Source organism: Propithecus coquereli, unplaced genomic scaffold (genome assembly GCF_000956105.1).
Source record: "Propithecus coquereli isolate 6110/MARCELLA unplaced genomic scaffold, Pcoq_1.0 Scaffold1073, whole genome shotgun sequence".
In the NCBI taxonomy this organism is placed as follows: domain Eukaryota; kingdom Metazoa; phylum Chordata; class Mammalia; order Primates; family Indriidae; genus Propithecus; species Propithecus coquereli.
Genome location: NW_012134670.1, coordinates 149472 through 168434, shown reverse-complemented (window position 1 = coordinate 168434; position 18963 = coordinate 149472). Strand labels below are relative to the sequence as shown.

General features: G+C 44.2%; 1 protein-coding gene across 2 annotated transcripts in view; it reads left to right on the top strand.

Annotated features, from left to right (window-relative positions):
• The first annotated feature begins 1107 nt into the window (after positions 1-1107).
• Positions 1108-18963, top strand: part of MYO5B (myosin VB) — a 160101-nt gene continuing 142245 nt past the window's right edge. The window contains exon 1 of one of the 2 annotated variants that reach the window (XM_012647361.1): positions 1108-1244. In XM_012647361.1, coding sequence (XP_012502815.1) covers positions 1183-1244 — 62 coding nt within the window. In that variant the 5' untranslated portion in view covers positions 1108-1182. The remainder of the gene's footprint in view (positions 1245-18963) is intronic. The other variant, XM_012647355.1, reaches the window with a different exon arrangement.

Sequence of the window (18963 nt, the reverse complement as noted above, 5' to 3'; positions counted from 1 at the left end):
TTTAAAAAGATGTTTTTTCAGTAGACTTTTTAAAAAAATCTCCCTTTTTAGGAGAAAGGGATAAATGACCACCAGCTTCCCTTTTTAAAAAAGAATCCCCTGTAGGAGTCGTCCTTGTGTCTGCACGTACTTATCCAAACGCACCTTACCTGTTCCAGCTCTGGCTGCTCAGAGTGACTGATGTGGCACAGAATTCCCAGTCATCAAAGAAGTACTTGTTTCTGCCCTGGAGGGACCAGGATAGTTCAGGAAAATATGTGATCTCAGAGTATATCAACACTTGAGTTGAATGCTACGTGAATTAGAGTTTTGTAGAACTCTCTAATAACCAGCAGAACATGTGAGGCTGCTGCTAAGAGGATTCTCCAAGTGATTAGCCTTATTAGTGGAATTTATCCAGGTTCTGGACATGATTTTTTGTCTTTTCAGGAAGACTTCCATCAAAAGAGGACTTACGTGTCTGTTTCTTTCCCTGGCCCTTTCCCGTTTACTTGGAATAATCTGATTTATTACATTTCGGGTTCCCCATGTTTCTTTTCAAACACTAGAAGGGAACACGATGTAGGAAACTGAGGGACTGACAGATTAATTGCCAAAATGACACAGTGATTGGTTGAGCCAAGTTTAGACCTTAAGACATGTAAATCATACTCTGTTCACAAACTTTATATTTTAGTTGATAACCCATATACAAATGAAAAAATTAATCTTTTCCTAGATGTTAATTCTGAGATGGATATTTAAGTGTCTCTCATACCTACTGGCAGAGTTAAACATCCTCTTCTCTCTGATCCTGGAACACTTTGCATATGTCTATTTTATGAACTCAATTTGAGCATTTGTGAGTATGTGTGTTTATGGGTATGCTAATTCCAGGCTGTAGGGTATTTGGAGGCCTGGCCTGTATCTTATTCTTTCCTTCACCGGAGTCTAGCATAAAAGCACACAGATAGGACTTGATAGAGTTGAGTGATTGGTGAGGACTTGTTCTGCTACCCTCTCATTCTTTAGTTTTGGTGTATGTGAGTGGGTGGGTACCTTAACCTGATGCCAGCTGGCTATTGTGCTGTCAAAATCTGACTGCCTCGTCTGTTTGCAGGTATCGTGCTTGTTGCCATTAATCCTTATGAGCAGTTGCCAATCTACGGACAAGATGTCATCTATGCCTACAGTGGCCAAAACATGGGCGATATGGACCCCCACATCTTTGCTGTGGCGGAAGAAGCCTACAAGCAGATGGCCAGGTGAGAACGACCTCAGCCCAGACGTTGTTCTGGGTAGTGAGGGGACAGGAGGGGGAGCTTGCACCTTTCTTTGTGGCTGTCATTCCCAGTGGAGTGGTAAGACTTGGGATTGGAAAAACATCTTGGAAACAAGGTAGCCCGAGTTCTGTTTTATACCGTATTTCCTTATGTAGTTATCTTGTCCTTGTGAACTTGAACCTAGAGTTGAACAGTGGCTCTTTAGACTTAATTCATTTTTTGAGGCATGGGATAGAGCCCTCGCATTTCATCTCTCCTTGACTTCCTTTAGGCCCTCTTTCCTCCCTTGCTGGTGTAATGGAATCCATTTGCTAGCACCGCCATTCATTTATCCCAGCTTGATCTACAGATGATCTCACTGGAGACTTCCTTTCGAAGAAACTAGCGCTCTTGACAGCTTGTTGAGATGCCAAGCATTTGGGGGTGGAAACAGAAGTTTCAAGTGAGCAGCTTTGCATAGCAGTTTTGGGTTTTTAGCCTGGAAGTGGGGTTCTCTTCAGGTACTTAAGTAGATCTCTTCATTATCATTTTTTTCCTAACCGTGAAAGATAGGTGCAGGTCTGTCCCATCAGAAGATGGGCTGGGTGATGGGCTATAATTGTTCAGGTGTAAAGGAGGGCAAGTTTTATCAGAGTGTTGAGGGAAATGCATGTCTCAATTAACACTAAAGTGCTGGACCCTCTCAGCCAAATTTTTCTTGCCATCTCTAGAGAGCATCTTACGGAGCTAGCAACATACATTGCAAAGTCTTTTGCGAGGAGGGGCGATGTCGAGGCTACTTTATTTGAGAGGAGTTAGTGATTTTTGTGGGAGGAGAATCCCTTTTCAGGTAGTCTGTGCTTCAGTGGATTTCAGAGTATGATTTTCAGCCCAGTGGAAGTTTTCACGAGGAAAGACTGTTTTATAGGCTTCCTCCCTGATTTATAGTGTTTTATTGCTGGGTGTGGAGATCAGTATATAAAAGGTCTGCTTCATTTTAGATATACAGTGACCATATTCAAAATAAGCACTGACTGGAGAACTGATAAATCTAATAAATGGGATGATCTATAACTATTATTTCTCCAAAGTGTGGAGCTAAAATGACTGCAACCTTTGACCTCTGTAATGCCATGGGAAAGACCATATACTATATTAATCTGCTATTAGGGCTTTACCAGGAGTCCCTTAGCTTGGGCAACTTATGTGCACTTCCTAACTGACGGTGTGGTTTGGGGACAGATTATGTGGAGAGAAGAACAAGTATTTGTGTGTTACTCGGCACACAGCCCTGCTCGAGTGACTGGTGGAGGTCATGGGTATGGCCCCGGTGGAGGAAGGCCTGGGGACTGGACAGGCTCCTGCTGTGGGAGAATCACTTCAGCTGAGTCTGTGTGTGCTTCATGTGAGGACAGCGACTGTCCCTCCTCCTTTAGGGGATAGTTTCTTTATGGTCCTGGTGGTGTGGCTTGGTTTTAGTTACTTGCTACCATGCTACAAGTCTGACAACTCTCTAAGACTTGTCTTTTCATGGATGTCATTGACATTTGATTATTTTTCATCCCATCCTATTCTCTTGGTGTTGCATTTAGCTGCATCAGTTGCTGTTCTTTATCAAAACTTCTTGAAGACCCCCTGCAGGTTCGAGAATCTCCTAGCCTCCAGTTTTATCCACACTCAAGAGTCACCTGGGTAGAGATGCTTCTGTTCTTCCCCCACCCTCCATGCCTGAAGCTGGGTCCATGGTTTTTCTAGACTTGGGTTATTTCACTTGCTTGGGCCTTTGCACCCATTGGAGGGAAGGAGATGTTTGGGAGTCTGGGGTGATGGTGATACAATCTTGCCCTTGGCTAATGAATTTGATGAGTAGGTGGATTGGATGTTAAAGCTGGACCACGATTTGCTTCCTTAAGGATTTTCTGTGAAGTTTTAAGGTTTATACTCATTTTACCCACTGGGTTTCAGGGTGTAGCCAAATTTTGCTGAAGTTCTTGTGCAATTTTTGCTCATGAACGTACATTGGAAGTGTAAGGCCAGCACATGTGGCCACAGGAGAGAGCTATTTTTGAATTAGTTCTGTTGTCAGCAGCTCAGGGTTTCGGTTTGATCTGGGAGATACATAAGAAACCCCAGCAGAATCTCTGTTGAGCAGACAAAGAGTCCCGTGGGTCAGCTGCAGGGAAGGTTGGTGCTGTGTTTCCAGTTCTGAATACCAGAACACGTTCACTCAACAGTGCTTGCCAACTGTCTGTTGTGCTCTTCCTGATTCATGAATAACTGTTGAAATAACTCTGCAGCTCAGGTAGCCATAGCGTAGCACAGCGTGCTTTGAATCTGAGCCCTGCTGGCCGCTGGGCAAAGTAAAGGGTGTAGGAAACTAGATTGCTTCCGGTCTTTGGAGACTATGAGTCAGGTGGCTCAGACTTGGTGATTCTTTCTCACTGGGGACTGGATTTTCTTTCTTGATGTGGTGCACACAGGGACTTTGGGTGGGTGGAGGACTCTGTCAAAGCATAAGGAACGACACACAGATCCTCTCCTGGGAGTTCCAGGAGGGAGCAGCTAGTGCTGGAGGAAAGGAAGAGGAGATGCCAGGAAGAGAGAGAGGATCCAGGTCCCTGTCCCTGTGGTATCCTGTCCTTGCCTGGACTTGAGGGCAAATGCAGATTCACAGTGAAGAAAAAGAAGGTTAAAATTGAATGAGACTTCATACTTGTGAATTCTGTCCTGTGAGGGAAAGGACTGACCTCTTCTGCTCAGCTCTGTGCTTTCTGCTCCTCCCTCCCAACCTGAGACCCCAAGTGCCCTCTGCCTCACTTCTACCCACCCAACTTCTACACTAAATCCTATCGGCAAATGTTTATGAAGTATCAGTTACAGGGTAGGCTCCACACTGGCCACTAGGAAATGTAAGCCCTCACCCTACCACTTAAGGAGCTCACTGGTTGGAGAGAGAAGACGTAACAAGTAAGACAAAAAGCCTGTAACTGCAGGAAATGTCAACGGAAGCTATGCCACAGTGTCGTTTGCATTGGGCTTGGAGATGTAATGTCACAGATGGTCCAGGACAACTATAGGCTTTTAGCTGAGTGTTGATGAATTTGCAGGATACGTAGGGTGTGAGAAGGCATCTAGGTGGGTGGAATAGTGGACCATAACCTCTGAAGTGGGGTGTGGTCATGGCTGGGCACAGTGGCTCATGCCTGTGATCAAAGCACCCTGGGAGGAGGACTGCTTGAGGCCAGGAGTTAAGGGCCAGATTGGGCAACACATTGAGACACTATCTCTACAAAAATTAGGTGTGGTGGTGCAGGCCTGTAGTCATACCTACTCAGGAGGCTGAGGTGGGAGAATCGTCTGAGCCCAGGAGTTTGACGTTGCAGTGAGCTGTGATAGAGCCTGCATAAAAATTGGAATTCCCTAGTGGCAATGTAAATTGGTACAACCATTTTTGGAAAATAGTCTGGTAGTTCTTCAAAAGGTAAAATGTAATTTCCATATGATCCACTCAGTTATATACCCAAGAGAAATGAAAACACCTACTGACACAAAGACTTCAATGTTCATAGTGGCATTAATCACAACAGCCAAAAGATAGAAGCAACTTATATATTCATCACTTAATGGATCAGCAAAATAGGGAGTATCCGTATGTGGAATATCATTTGGCCATAAAAAGGAACAAAGAACTGATATACACTAGCGCATTGATAAGCCTTGAAAACATGCTAAGTCACAGAAGCCAGATACAAAAGACTATGTATTGCACAATCCCATTTAAATGTCCAGAATAGACAAATCTGTAGAGACAGAAAGTAGATTAGTGGTTGCCTAGGGATGGAGGTTGAAAAGTAGAATGACTTCTGATGAGCATGGTTTTTGTGTGTATGTTGGGGGTGGTGATGAAAATGTTCTAAAATTGGTTGTGGCTATGGACATACCCCTCCGTGAATGTGCTACAAACGGTTGAAGTATGCACTTCCAATGGGTGAATTGTGTGTTCTGTGAATGGTGTCTTAATAAAGCTATTATAGACAAAAAGGTGTGGTCAGCATACAGTACCTAGGCCAGTTTGACCTACGTGAGGAATGGACCTGCAGGGGAGTTGTGAGCTGTGAAGTTGGAGACAAGGTGAAGCCAGAGCATGGAGGCCTTTGCAGGCTGGAGGGAACTTTAGGAGAGAAGCGTGTTGTATTGACAGAGGGTACAAAGGTGGTCGAACAAGTTTGGGAAACCCTGGATTAACCAAGGTAAACATCTCCCTTTAAGGCAGAGCTTCTCAGAACTTTATGTTGACATGCCTTCTGAGTTTGCAAGATACGGATACATTTTGCTGAGTTTGCAAATCATATTTAGACACACAACTGTTTTCAAAGATTATTTCAAGGGACTAATGTTCTGTGCAACACTGGGAAATACTGGCCTAAAGCAATGGAAAAGTTTTACAGCTTCTTAGGTAAGGAGATAATATGATACAAGAGATAGGCAAAGAAAAATTTTACTGAGTTCTATTTGATAATCCTTTTTTCCTTCATATTTCTGTGCATTTCCAAGAATAAGCATGCCTTCTCATGACAGGCTTAGCTTGTTGTGAAAATAACTTGTGTGTTACAAATGATCTGTATAGAGTGAGTGAAAGGCAGGGAATTATCACGTGTGAGACTTGGTGATACAGTGTTATATTCTATTTTTTCATCCGTGCTTTACCCCGGGACATATGATTGGTGCTCAAGCAAGAATTGAAATAATCATGACACATTAGTGCGTTTAGTTCTCACCATTGCTAAAGGGATTAGTTAGCCCCACAATATAAAGAGAAAGACTTAAGGATGTTGAACAGAGGTCATGAAGATAGTAAATGGGTAGAGATATTATAGAATTCAGACCCAAGTCTATTTTCCCCAAAGCTTCCTGCATTAGCTGAGAAAGTGGTACCACCGCCCTAAACGGGTAGAGATGGGATCCACAGACAGTCTCATTGCCCAAAACTTCCTGCATTAGCCGAGAAACTGTACTGCTCCCCTAAATGGGTGGCGATGGAATTTGGACCCAATCTGGTTGCCCCAAAGCCTTCTGTGTCAGTCGGAAGCCCTCCTACCATCCTAACTTGTGTCTGTTGTTTAAGCTCAGATGCTCTTGTCAGAACAGAGCAGACTCTAGTCCCCAGGGCAGCACTGAGAGCCAAAAGGATAGATTTTTTTTCCCTAATGGTTCAAAAGTATCTAAGATTCCACAGTGGGACTAGGGTTTTGGTGCATTTTCCAGCCTTGGGAGGAGGCCATCTCAAGGGGCTAGCTGGGTCTGACTCCTTTTTTGAGCTGTGTTTTATTTATGGTGTTTTTCTGGAACAGTGGAGACAATGCAAAGCAACTTTATGCGCTCAGGTAGCCAAGGTAATTGAGCACCCACATTCCCATCTGGCGCTGCTGTGTTGCCAGCTGGGACTAATGATGAAAGATGGGCTTGCTGCTGTTGCCTCGGCTCAGAGGAGGGGAATGCAATTGGGCACACTTTCGTGGTGTGGACCTGGTGGGGAATGAAATGGACCCTTGCCCAGGCAGGAGCCTTCCTGGAGAAGGGGTTTGGAGCCCGTGAGAGTGAAAGCCTGTGCTCGATGGGGAGAGAGATTCTAGTTGACGGTCCTGGTTGGGTGCTCGGGAGAGGGTGTCTTGCTTGGTTTTTGGTCCTCACAAATGTGAAGAATATATAGAGAATTTGGAGGCCTTCCAGGGAAAGGCCAGTATGAAAATGAATGTTTATAGTGAAAAAGCTCAAAGCATCCCACTTTGGTGAACAGAAGGAAGATGATGTAAGAATGATGATGTTGAGTAGAAAATGCGAGGCTGTCCTCTGTTGCCAGTGACAACCCAAAGTGAGCATGTTGGTTCCCGTCAGGGCAATGAGAGAAATTCCTGATTGGAAATGCATTACAGAAGAGAGGGAGTGAGAAAGCTATGTGTTCTCCATCTCGGGAGGTCAAAAACAAGTTGACAACTTTATCTTTCTGCTAACTTGGATAGTATACTCTGGGATTGGTGAGAATGAACTTGGGACTTATCTCTTCTAGGCTGAAGATTCTGTGGAACTTGAATCATTAGGAAAATATTTCTTAAAAAGAGTTATACGTAGGGGCATAAATCCACACTTTGCTTTGGGATCAAGTTTTAATGTGAGGTGGTTTGTTCTGGGCTGTTACAGTTTGGAAAGTTGGGAATACGAAGTGCTTCCCCATTGAACCTCACGTTTTCAGCAAGAGACCACCACCATGCTGATGTCTGCAGAGCCAGGTGTTGGTTTTCTGCAGGTGGTTTGCTGTGCAGGAGCATCCAGGGGTCTGTTCCTGGCAATCTCGTCTCCTGACCTCCTGTGTGTCCCTGGGCAAACCCTCTGGCCTCTGTGGTTCTCAGAGTCTTCACCCTGTAAGGAGAACGTTGATTGGTTTTGCCTGCAAGAGGGACTTGAATCCGGTGAGAAGTCATGAGGAATCGTTGAAAGTTGTTGAGTGCTACAAAACTTTGGGGTGCAGATGTTACAGCGGACAAACAGATTCATTGGCTGTTGTTGAATACAGTGAATGGTGGAATCACCGAGAAGGTCAGTAAATAGGAAGCAGTGACTGGATGAACTTTTGTAGTAAAATCTGAAACCATGACTTCAATCCTGAATTTTGGATGAAGTTTTGTTTTCCTTCCCATTCATATGACCTCAGGTCAGGGCTAGTCTTAAGTTGTGGTAGGACAAAAGGTATAGGAAATGTTCAAAGTGTCTGAACACAGTAATGGTTTTTAATTTCCGCTCTGGCATTTTCTCTCATTTCTTGAACATGGCCTCAGTGTTTCATGTTGTTCAGATTCCTTCCTGGGATGCTCTGTGCTGTTCACCTGTACCTACTCTTCCCTGCTCACCTGAGTGTCTTTTTCTGTGGCCTCCTGCCAGAGATGCCAGTGCACACTGATCTCCCTTCCTTAGGGATGTGGTAGTGCTAAGGTTTTGTAGCATCATTTTGATCCTTTCTAAGTTCATTATGTCAAAATTTGAGAGAAGGGGAAAGTTATTTGTGTGCAGTGAACGTGGCTAATGATATTCCTGTTTTAAAAGAAATTGATAAGTGTATATTTCTGTCTCCTTTTAAAATTGTGCATTTAGAAATGAGTAGGACTAGGCAATTTCCTTTGACTGCTATGACCCTACAGAAGACATAAATATTAACACTTGCATATCTGCAGTCTTCCCAACATGCTTTGTGAGGTTAAATCCAAAATCCGTATTTTACCTGGGGAATCATAGCATGTTAGAGGATAGTCACCTGGCAGAAATTGGTTGCATGTTGTAAGAATGCCACATACCATGTCCTGGCATGGTCAGGACATCACCCAAAGTCATCCTTTGGGTGCTGCCTGCCTGTTCCCGCTACAGGTAACTCTGTGGTACATTTTTAACAGCTTTCACTGTCAAGAGTTTCTCCATCACACAGCAGCCTGCTCCTATGCCAGCCTTCATTTGCCTTCAGCTGTGGGTCTGAGCTCTGTGCAACTGTCTAGGACAATGGTCATTTTCTTATATAAGGCAGCCCTGCTATCATGTGTCCTCTTGGTTCCCACAGCCATTCCTTATGAGCACAGACTCTCTGACAATCTCCTGTCTGGTCACCTTGGGCATCATCCGGTCTTTCTCTCTGGTATGAACGGTTACTGGATGTGGTCTGCTGAATGAGGTGAAGAGTTACTCTTATGCAGAATTTGTTAGATGAGCTTGTGAATGCATTCACTTTTGGCAGCCATTCCATGTTGACTTTTTGCAGATTTGTTTCCATCCCCTTCCCTGCCCCACCCATATACATGCTCAAGAACTATTTTTATTACAACTTAGATATAATTTACTGGTAATAAACTGAACGTACTTAAAGTGCAGTCACACACATTAAATTGCAGACACAATTTGACAATTGTATAACATACACTGGTGAAACCATCACCACAATCAAGATAGCAAACATTTCCTTAACTCCTGAAAGTTTCCGTGAGTTCCTTTGAAGTCACCCCTCCACCCCCAGATAACCACTGATCTGCTTTGTGTTGTTATAAATTCAAACTGCTTTTATTAAGCTATGTTGCCCTCATTCTGCACTCGTGCAATTGTTTTTTTATGTGCCGAGCAGGAGTCTACGGTAATTCACATTAAATTTCAGCTTCGTGCCTGTGTTCCATCATTCTGTGAAAGTATCTTTGTGAATTCTGATTTTTACATGTGATAGATCAATTCTCCCTAGCTTAATGCATGTGTCCATGTAACGAGTCTATCATGTCTGTTCTTATCCTTTGATTAAGAGTGGTTATCTGGATGGGTTCCTAGGACATGCAGGGAGCAATTTTTTTTCTCTAGCTACGAGTCACCTAATCTGATAGAACTGAACATTTAGTTCAGGTGCTTACGTGTATTTTTAAGTCTAGCCAAAACCTTTGCGTGCTCTTGGTCGTGTGTGAGGTGTGCTAGCACAGACCCCAGTTAGCGTCCCAGCTTCACCCTGGACACATTCCTCTGCTCAAGGTGCCCCATTTCCGTATTGAAGCAGGAGGATGGGTGTGTGCCTTTGCCAACTCAGGTCACCGTACAGCATAAACGGTTAAAGTGTGTGGCGTGCTCGGCACAGAGTCCTGCAACCAGCAGTGCCCTGTGGACGTGGGCTCTCATGGTTACTACACACCATGCTGGTTAGACACTTTTTTTTTCTGAAGTCAAAGTCGAACTTGTCACCCCACATGGATTTCTTCTGGAAATAATAATGGCGGTGACATGTGAGTAAGATTTAGTTTTTCAAGGTGTCTAAAATAATTTTCGGTGAAAAAAGCTAATAGAATGTGAAGCCTAGCAGGATGAAATGGCATTACTATTTACATCATAGCAATGCCTTTCACGCCATGTTAACCACTCTTTTTCTCACGTGCATATTTTCACATTTATATCCCAGAAGACAGAGCAGCTATGAGCCTAGCGTGCAGATGTGTGAGTTTAGCAGTGAAGGAAGATGCCATGAAGCAAGGCGGCTGAGAGTTCGGGGTCCAGGGACAGAACAGGGACTGTCTGGGTTTTTACAACGTGATAGCTGAGTGACCTTGAGCAAGTTTTTTAAGTTCGCCTCACTTCGTGCCAGTGCTTCTATCTATAAAATAGGGATAAACATATAATGTCTAACTCATAAGATTGTTAGAATTAAATGAGTTGATAAACGGAAAATGCCAGTATAACTTCTGGCCCAGAGTAAGTGTTCAGTGAATGTCAGACACGGTGGTGGTCGTGATACTGGTGACATATAATATGTAGTATCTGTCAGCAACATTTCATAGTGTCCAGAAGAAGGGGGTGATGGAAGGAGGGTGCAAAGTTCGGTGGGATTCCCTTTAGAGGTCACGCTCCGAACAGATTGTACTTTCACGGTCAAAGTGAACAGTATAAGGCTGGCCAGTTCCTTGTGCTCAGTGAAATTCTTCTGGACTTTTTTATTGGTTTGTGCTTGGCAACCCACTATAACTTCTATGATTCTAATTTCAATCTGTCTAGAAGAAATACAGCCTCAACTGCACTGTGTTTAAACATCTTTACCATCATATATGGAAAACCAGCAGCTTTCAGTGCTGCAGTTTTCCTAAGTGGCCAGAAATGGTGGTCACTTCCGGTGCCCGCAGCAGTGAACCAGTTGGTATAGAGCAATGGTCTTTAAACTACTGGTGTATACCAGTTTTTGGACGATGATGCATTGGAGTATGTGAAGAAAATATTACAACTGAATTTTTTACATTTAAAATTAAAATATCATTTGTGTATGTCTTATATGTACAATATAGTACAGTAACACAGAAAATATGTATTTTGGGAGGAGCGTGCTCACAGTTATTGTTGATAGGAGAGCAGGTTCAAAAGTAAGATGACTAGTTTAATGTCCATGGAAGTGTCTAACACCACATACACAATGGTTTTTTGTGGCCAGTTCATGTTCCACAGAGGAAAAACTGTCCTTCAGCCATCTGCTGTCATTCTTGTCAGGGTGACCTTACAATGGGGAGAAGGTGGCTGACTCACTGCAGTCCATCCTGTCGTAGGGGAGATAATTAAGAGTGCATGGCCATTGTCTCTCCATTAGTGTCATCTTTCTAGGCTGGATTAAAGAGCATTGCTCTTTCTAGTAGATATTTGGTTATATTAGGACATATGTGTACAATAATGGACAGTGTTTTGGCTAAAACAAAACAAAACAAAACCCTGGGGAGGTCCTTTATCATGGAGGTAGTTAGAATCAGTCCCGGTAGGTCTGGCCTTGCCCATGGTGGAGAAAGGGGAGGTTCCCCTAAACGGCTCTGTCTACCTCAATCTCTGAGAAGTCCCCACTCCCATTACTGAATCAGAATCTCAGGGATGAAATCAAATTCTCTTTTTTTAAAGCTTCCCAAGTGACTCAGAAAGGAAGCAATCTTTGGACCAATGTTTGGGAGACTTTTGGAATAGATAAGTACCTATGATTTTTGGGATTCAGAAGAATCTCTTTCACAAGTTTTAATACTCTCCATCTCAAAGCTCTGCTTAGTTGCTTTTGACATCTCAGAATGAATTAAGGATCAGAGTGCGTTTTGATGAAGGAAAATAGTTACAGAATTTGAAAGCCTATTAGAAGGTGGAGGACCTTATGATTTTAGGAGATGTCTCAGCTCTTGTGCAGTGACTCTCGGTGACTCTCAACCTGGTGGCATGTGAGAATCACCTGGGAGACCTTAAAGTACCTGTGCCCGGGCCTCACCCGAGATGGTGAATCAGTTGGGGCTCAGGTGTTGATAATTCAAACACTTCCAGGTGCAATCTGTGGGGCAGGGTTGAGAGCTTTGCTGAAACCACCTGTGCAACCCAGGTAATCCACCTGGTCTTGGTGAACAGCAGAGACTCGGGAAGTGAGGGAACTCCTCCATGAGTGCGGAAAGGCCTGTAGGCAGTGCAGCAAGGCCAGGAGAAGGCCCCGGGGTTATGTCCTTTAGAACCACAGTGGACAGGCTTAAAAGCAAATGCCTTTTGAGCCTGCCTGGCTCCTGCCCCTATTATAGATCAATGATCTTGAAAGCCAGAGGAGGGGTACCTACAGCCAAAAGATGATGGAAATTAATTTGGTCTTCTGTATTCCCAGAACTAGAGAATAAAATGGTTCATGATTGATGACTTGCTCTTAAAAAGATGTCCTTTTTGGTTCAAAAGGTAAATTAGCTCTCTTTAGAAAGAAGTACTGAGAATACTTAGAATTCTGGGATGTCTTTTTAGAAAATGCCTCATACCTAGTAGCAGAGAGAGAAAGGGAGAGTGGAATCCCAGCACCCAGGGAACTTTCTCTGGTTAGTCACCCTTACTAGCTAAGAATAGCAGCACCCTAACCTTGTATTCCTGAGAGATTGTTGAGGGCGTGTTAACCTAGGTGGCTAGAGTCTAGAGTCTGTCTAGCCACATTTAGTTTAAATATGTAGTACTGATCTTCAGTTAGTATATCGGGGATCAATATATTCTCATCTGTTTGGTTCTGCTGCCCCACTGGGTCATTGGGCTCCTAGAGTTTTATTCCATCTGTCATTGCACATATTGATCCATCATAATTACCTTACTCTAGCTCAGCAATCCAGAGCAGAGATGATTATTCCCACTTTTGTGGAGTTGTCACTTCTATAATTTTGTTCATTTTACTTCATATTTATAGAGCCCCTTATCTCTTACGTTTCAGAGTGTATGTTGATTTATTGCACAGAATGGCTGATTTTTTTTTTTTTCTCAAGTTTGAAAGACTCTTTAGGTTAAACCATCTGGGACAGGGATTCCTTTTTTGACATTTTCAACGTGTGGCACCCAGCCTGGCAGAAACTTCTAGTTCCCTCAGGAAGCAGCCATTCGCTGTTCTAAAGCTCTTAGAGACGAACAGATGTGTTTCCCTGTCACCTACTCCCATGCTAAGGCCTGCCTCTTTTCTGGAGTAGCTGCTGGAACAGACTATTCAAGGAGCAATCATGTAGTCTTGTCTTCTCTAAAGTCCTCCTGTATTTGGCCCTTTTCCTGTGCCCTGTGTTCACCAGTTGGGAACCCATAAGATGGCTCAGCACAACGCACTGCTATGTTGTGGTTGCTGAGCAGATTGACGAGGTAGGCTTCCCAGCCTGGTCTTGGAGCCTGTAGTGCTTCCACATGGCCAGGGCTGCAGGCGACCCTGGTACCAAATATGTTCTGGATCAGCACTTGACAAATACCAGATGGACCACAATCACAGTGCTCATACCAGAGAGCTCTCCTAGAAGGCGAAATGCACTGCTCACACTAGGGGCAGTTTATTCAGCAGCTGGTACTGATGGAAGGAGGCACTTGCTCATCTCGATGGCAAGAAAGAGAGGAGGGGGCCTTGCGAGCTGTATCAGGATAACATGATGTGGCTTCATGTGTCCTCAAAGATAATTGGCAACTACCGGGAGGCTGGCTTCCCTTGCCCTGGGCATCCCTGCTGCTCCAACAGGATATGTCTAAAAACTTAAAATGCCTGTAGATTTTGATAAATAACACTAAAGAACACACAAAAAAAACTTCATTTGGGATTTTACAAATCATGAGAAGCTTCTCATAACTATTATTGAAAATAGCCAGATTTCAGCATTTAGAACTGTTAAAGGAAGTTCCAGAATGGTTTTTAAAAAAAAATTCAAGCAAAATAAGGCAATTCAGGTCCGGGGAATATTTGAAGATTGAAAGCTGGGTAATCTAAAACTAAGGCATGTAAATATTCAGTATCCCAAATTTCCTTTCCAAGGGAGTGGTCAATTATTTGCTTTAAAAGTAGTCACCCTACTTGTGGGGAGCCATTGTTTAATTTTTGACAAAAATGGAAGCTTACCATTTCAGAAGGGTTCGTTTTCTCCCCAGAAGCACAAGATAATTGAGTACTCGTGTTTGTACCCCAAAACTCTTCTTCCAAGAGCCAACACTCTTCTTAGTCTTTGGTTTAGCACCCTGGTGCCTGTCCCATGAACTGACTGCACAGCAAACTCTTGTCTTTGAACTTCCCTTCTGTCTGTGCAAACTTCTGACTCTTGGTCAAGATCAACCTTAGAGCCGTCAACACTTTGATTTCTGACAAGACTCCCCAGTTACAGAAGACATTCCTCAGGATTTCTCCCTCTGAACCTCAGGCTGCTGATGGTCTCTGCGTTTCAGCACAAATGCTGCTCTTTGTCTTAGGTGTGCTGGACATGGGTCCCTTTTTTGAGTGTCAGCTTCTCAAGGGAGCAATTTTCTTATACATAGTCACAAAGCTCAAAACTTTACCCATGGTGTATGTAGAGTAAAGAATTGCCTAATGGGTGGAGCAGCTGAGTCCCCTGCTTTGTAGGCACTTTGGTATGGAGAGTTTGTAGGCACTCAGGTAGGACAAATGTACTTTCCATTTTACAGGCACAGAAAACACTCCATGTAACATAGCTGTCCCCTTCTGGGCTCCCCAGCCAGCCAGAATAGGAGAGCAGGAATGCTAGACCTCGTCCTTGCATTTGATCTCAGGTGCTACTAAGTTCCTTAATGTCATCTGCTAAACATGCCCTCTCTCAGGGCTCAGAGATGTAGAGAAGTACCAAAACCTGTCTCCAGCAGCCATGGATAAAGTGAGAATGGTGGATGCTCTTCTTCCCTGGGGCAGTTGCACATGCCCTGTGGACTGGGGAAGGCTCCCAGCAGGCTGGTCAGAAAGTGGGATATAGGCTGGCTAAGGCTGTGTTTTATCAGGTGGGAGTTACGTAGATCTGGCTTTGCTGAGAGACAGCTCTTGATGGGTCTGTAAGGACAGGCTGGGCTTCTTTACTGCAGGTAACAGGTGGGTGCCACATTATACTGGATGAATGTCAGCAAATTGCAGGCCATGTTCCACCCTGAAGGTATGTTACACACCTGATCCGACTCATAAGGAAACCTATAAGGAAAGGGTTAGGAGATCATTAATGCTTTCTTTTGCAGATGAGGGCACTGAGTCCTAGACAAGTGAAATAACTTGCCCAAAGTGGAAATGCCCTCTCCAAGCCCTCACAAAGGAAGATCACTGAGTTATCGTTAATATATCACTCTATAGGTTCTATTGTAAGTTAACCACACTCAGTTGTTTTTCTCTCTCATTCGTTTTCCCCCATAATTTTTGTATGTCCTTTATGTAGACATTTGTAAAACAAAGTATTTGCCAGTCACACCTGAGGGTTTCAAGTTCTATTTCTCTCACTTGTGAGCTCTGCAAGCCCGTGGCTTCTCTTCCTCATACTGACCACCTTGATGTCATTTTTAGGATACACACAGCCTAGTTTTACTACTTTTTTCATAAAGAATTAACATGAAGGAATAAGCTAGAGGAATTGACTGAGATTTTGAGGGATCAAGGATTTCCGACTTGGAAGTTGAGCTCTACTTCTTGGGACCTTGTCCTTGGTCACTCCCTAGCCATGCCCCAGAGTATCTGGAACTCTCACCTGGGGGAAATTCTCCCTGCCACACCCTCTGCTCTGCTAGGCAGGGAAGTGTGGGAAGGAGTACCACAGGATCCTGCCAGGGAAACCCAGGCTTCAAATAATCACTTTGGCTTTGTACTGGGTTATTGTCCCTGTAAAGTGAGTGAAAGAGTGTCATCAGATCTGCCTCATGTTGTCAGCACTAGGGAACACGGAGATCCCGATGTGATAATGCAGTAGGGTAGAGTTCTTACTGATGATTGCTAGTTTTGGTCATCTGTGTTACCTAAGTCCCTTCTATTGCTAACTCTTGGCCACTTACATCTGTGCTATATAAAAAGGCACTTGAGAGATGGCAGGGAGGTGAGTAAGGGATAGGAACTGTTATAACCAAGCTCTTGGTTACCCTCTTTCTCAGCCTGGGTAATTGAAGGATCCCATGATTCTTAAGAAGGCTGTCTATTTTTTGGCCTGAGGCTGCTGTTGGAGAATTTCAGTGCTTGACTTAAGTGTAGTTTTCTTATCTATTCAGATGGTTTCATTTGTCATCTTAAAATCTCAGGGCCTGGGAGCAGGTGGGAGTGATGCCTCTGAGGCCCGAGGTATTATGAAGAATGGAGGTGGCACATTTAGACCTGCAGGGCAGGATTTCCTGGGTGTTGTCAATCTAAGACTATCAGAAGTTTGTGTGGCTGAGAGGAGGGAGGAGTATTCCTCACTTTTATTAATAGTTTTGTTGGAGATGTTTCTGAGGTCGGCAAGTTTTCCTGCTAACCTAATGAATGATTGATTTGCTTTCCATTAATAGGCCCTTTCCAGCCCATCAAAGCGAGTCTTTCTTTTGAGGACTCAGATGTGTTTTGAGACCTTAAGCGTATAATTCATTTGTATCCCGGGATCCGCAGACTTGGGGTCGTTGTGCCAAAGAGACTTGTGACTTAAAATAGCACTTTGATAAATACAGCTGACCTTCATTGTGTGCTTGCTATGGCTTCCACAGTTACATGAATTACCTACCCAGCCATGAGGTTGATGATGTCTTTGCTTGAATAGCTTCAGTCTGAAGCAGATAGTTTCATAAAGCAGCCTCTCCTGTGGTTGGCTGCATGATGTGTTTGAAGGGCCCTTGCATGGGAGGAGGAAAGAATGCTGGACTTTGATATTCAGTCGGGGCAGTCAACTTATGGCATGGCTTTCGACAAATCATTCTGCTTCTTTGCACCCAGTGTTCTCCAGGGGAAAAGAAGTAGCAACCACCAAAGAGGTCTAGATGCTGAGCAGTGGCCCCCTGGAGGGGGAAGCACCTACTTCCAGGTGAATTTTCCTGGCAGGTTTCCTAAGATGGCCTCGAATTGGGCCAGGGGCCATCGATGAGATTTGTATGTGCATCTGTGTGCTTCTAACATCCAAAACTGCCCAGTCTATACTGTTATTTCAACTGTGGATGTCAACAAAGTAAATCCAGTTAACAAGAAAGCTCCACTTTGATTTCTAGATGATTTATCATAAGCTGGAGCTTGGAATTACATGTAAAGGAAGACTTGTTAATATGTTGGCAAATCAAAGAGACTCTTTAGTCCTGTGGTTCCCAACCCCCTGAGCTATGGACCGGTGGTGGTCAGTGGCCTGTTAGGAACTGGGCCGCACAGCAGGAGGTGAGTGGTGGGTGTGGGCAAGCAAGTGAAGCTTCATCTGTATTTGCAGCTGCTCCCCATTGCTCACATCACTACATAAGTTCCTCCTGCTGTCAGGAGCAACATTAGATTCTCATAGGAGCATGAACCCTACTGTAAACTGTGCATGCGAGGGTTCTAGATTGCGTGCTCCTTATGAGAATCTAATGCCTGATGATCTGAGGTGGAGCTGTGGTGGCGAAGTTAGTGCTGGGGAGAGGCTGCAAATACAGATTATCATTAACAGAGAGGTTTGACTGTACAATAAATGTAACGTGTTTGAATCATCCTGAAACCATCTCCCCTCACCCCCGAGTACATGGAAAAATTGTCTTCCATGAAATTGATCCTTGATGCCAAAAAAGGTTGGGGACCACTACTTTAGACTAATGTTGACCACAACAAGTTACAGGGTATTTGAATTGCTGCAAGTACCTGAACGTGTTAATACAGTGACCCATGTAATAAAGCTGTTGAGTCTCTAGCAGTGGTTCTTAGCCCTAGCATAATTTATGTTCTAGCAAAGCGTTAGAATCACAACAAACCCTTGGGCCCCACCCCCAGAGATGGTGATCCAGTTGGTCTAGTGTGGGATCCAGTAGGGGTAGTTTCATAAACTCCATGAGTGTTTCTAACGTACAGCCGGGGTTGAGACCACTCTACAGTGAGCAGACGGTGGTTCTTTGCAGTCATGTTGTCAGAGACTATGCTGGGATCAGAGTGCCCTAAGCTTTTCTCTCTTCCAGAACACTCCCTGTGCTTTCCCACCCATTGCACAGCCTGGCACCTCTGCCTGGAATGGTCTCTGGGAACAGCTCATGAAGGGTCTGGACTACTAGAGACAGTGACTATGTTGTCCAGGCCACAGGATCTCACACAAGGGTGATGAGCAGGGCCTGGGCATGCTCAGATGAGTGTTGTGGAAATATCTTTGCAGTGGCAGTGAGGAGGAACGGATTGAGCAGGGGATAAAATTGGCATAGGAAGACCGGTTCTGCTGTGGTATAATCCAGGAGAGAAAGGAGGAGAAACAGGGCTTGGGGGATGGACTAGAAAAACATCAAAGCAGTGCAGTCAGCTTGGGCTGGGGAGTAAGAAAAAGAAAGGAGTCAAGGGTAGTTCCCAGGTGTCCCCCACCATGGCTGTGAGGTCACTGAGCCATCTCTCCAGGAGGCAGCGGGAGGAGCAGATGGGTGGGGAGATGAAGAGCTCTGTTTCAGACATGTAGATGTGGGGTACCTGTGCAACCTCCATGTGTACTTGTCCGGTGTGCAGTTGGGCGTGTGTGCTTGGCCCTTAAGGGGAAGGCCTGGGGTTGGGGAGATAGCTACATGTGGACAACTTGCGAGTGGCAATTATAATCGTGGGGAAGATGAGATCTCCCTAGAGGCAACCCAGAAAAGTGAGACAGATGCTGAAATTGACCTTAAAGGATGCTCTAAACTTAAAAAATGAATAGATGAAACAGTATATAAAAGAAATAATAAAAGATCTTGTATCTTATAGCATACCAAAGAGACAGTGTGGTATAAATAGGATGGGTTTTAGACTGAGTTA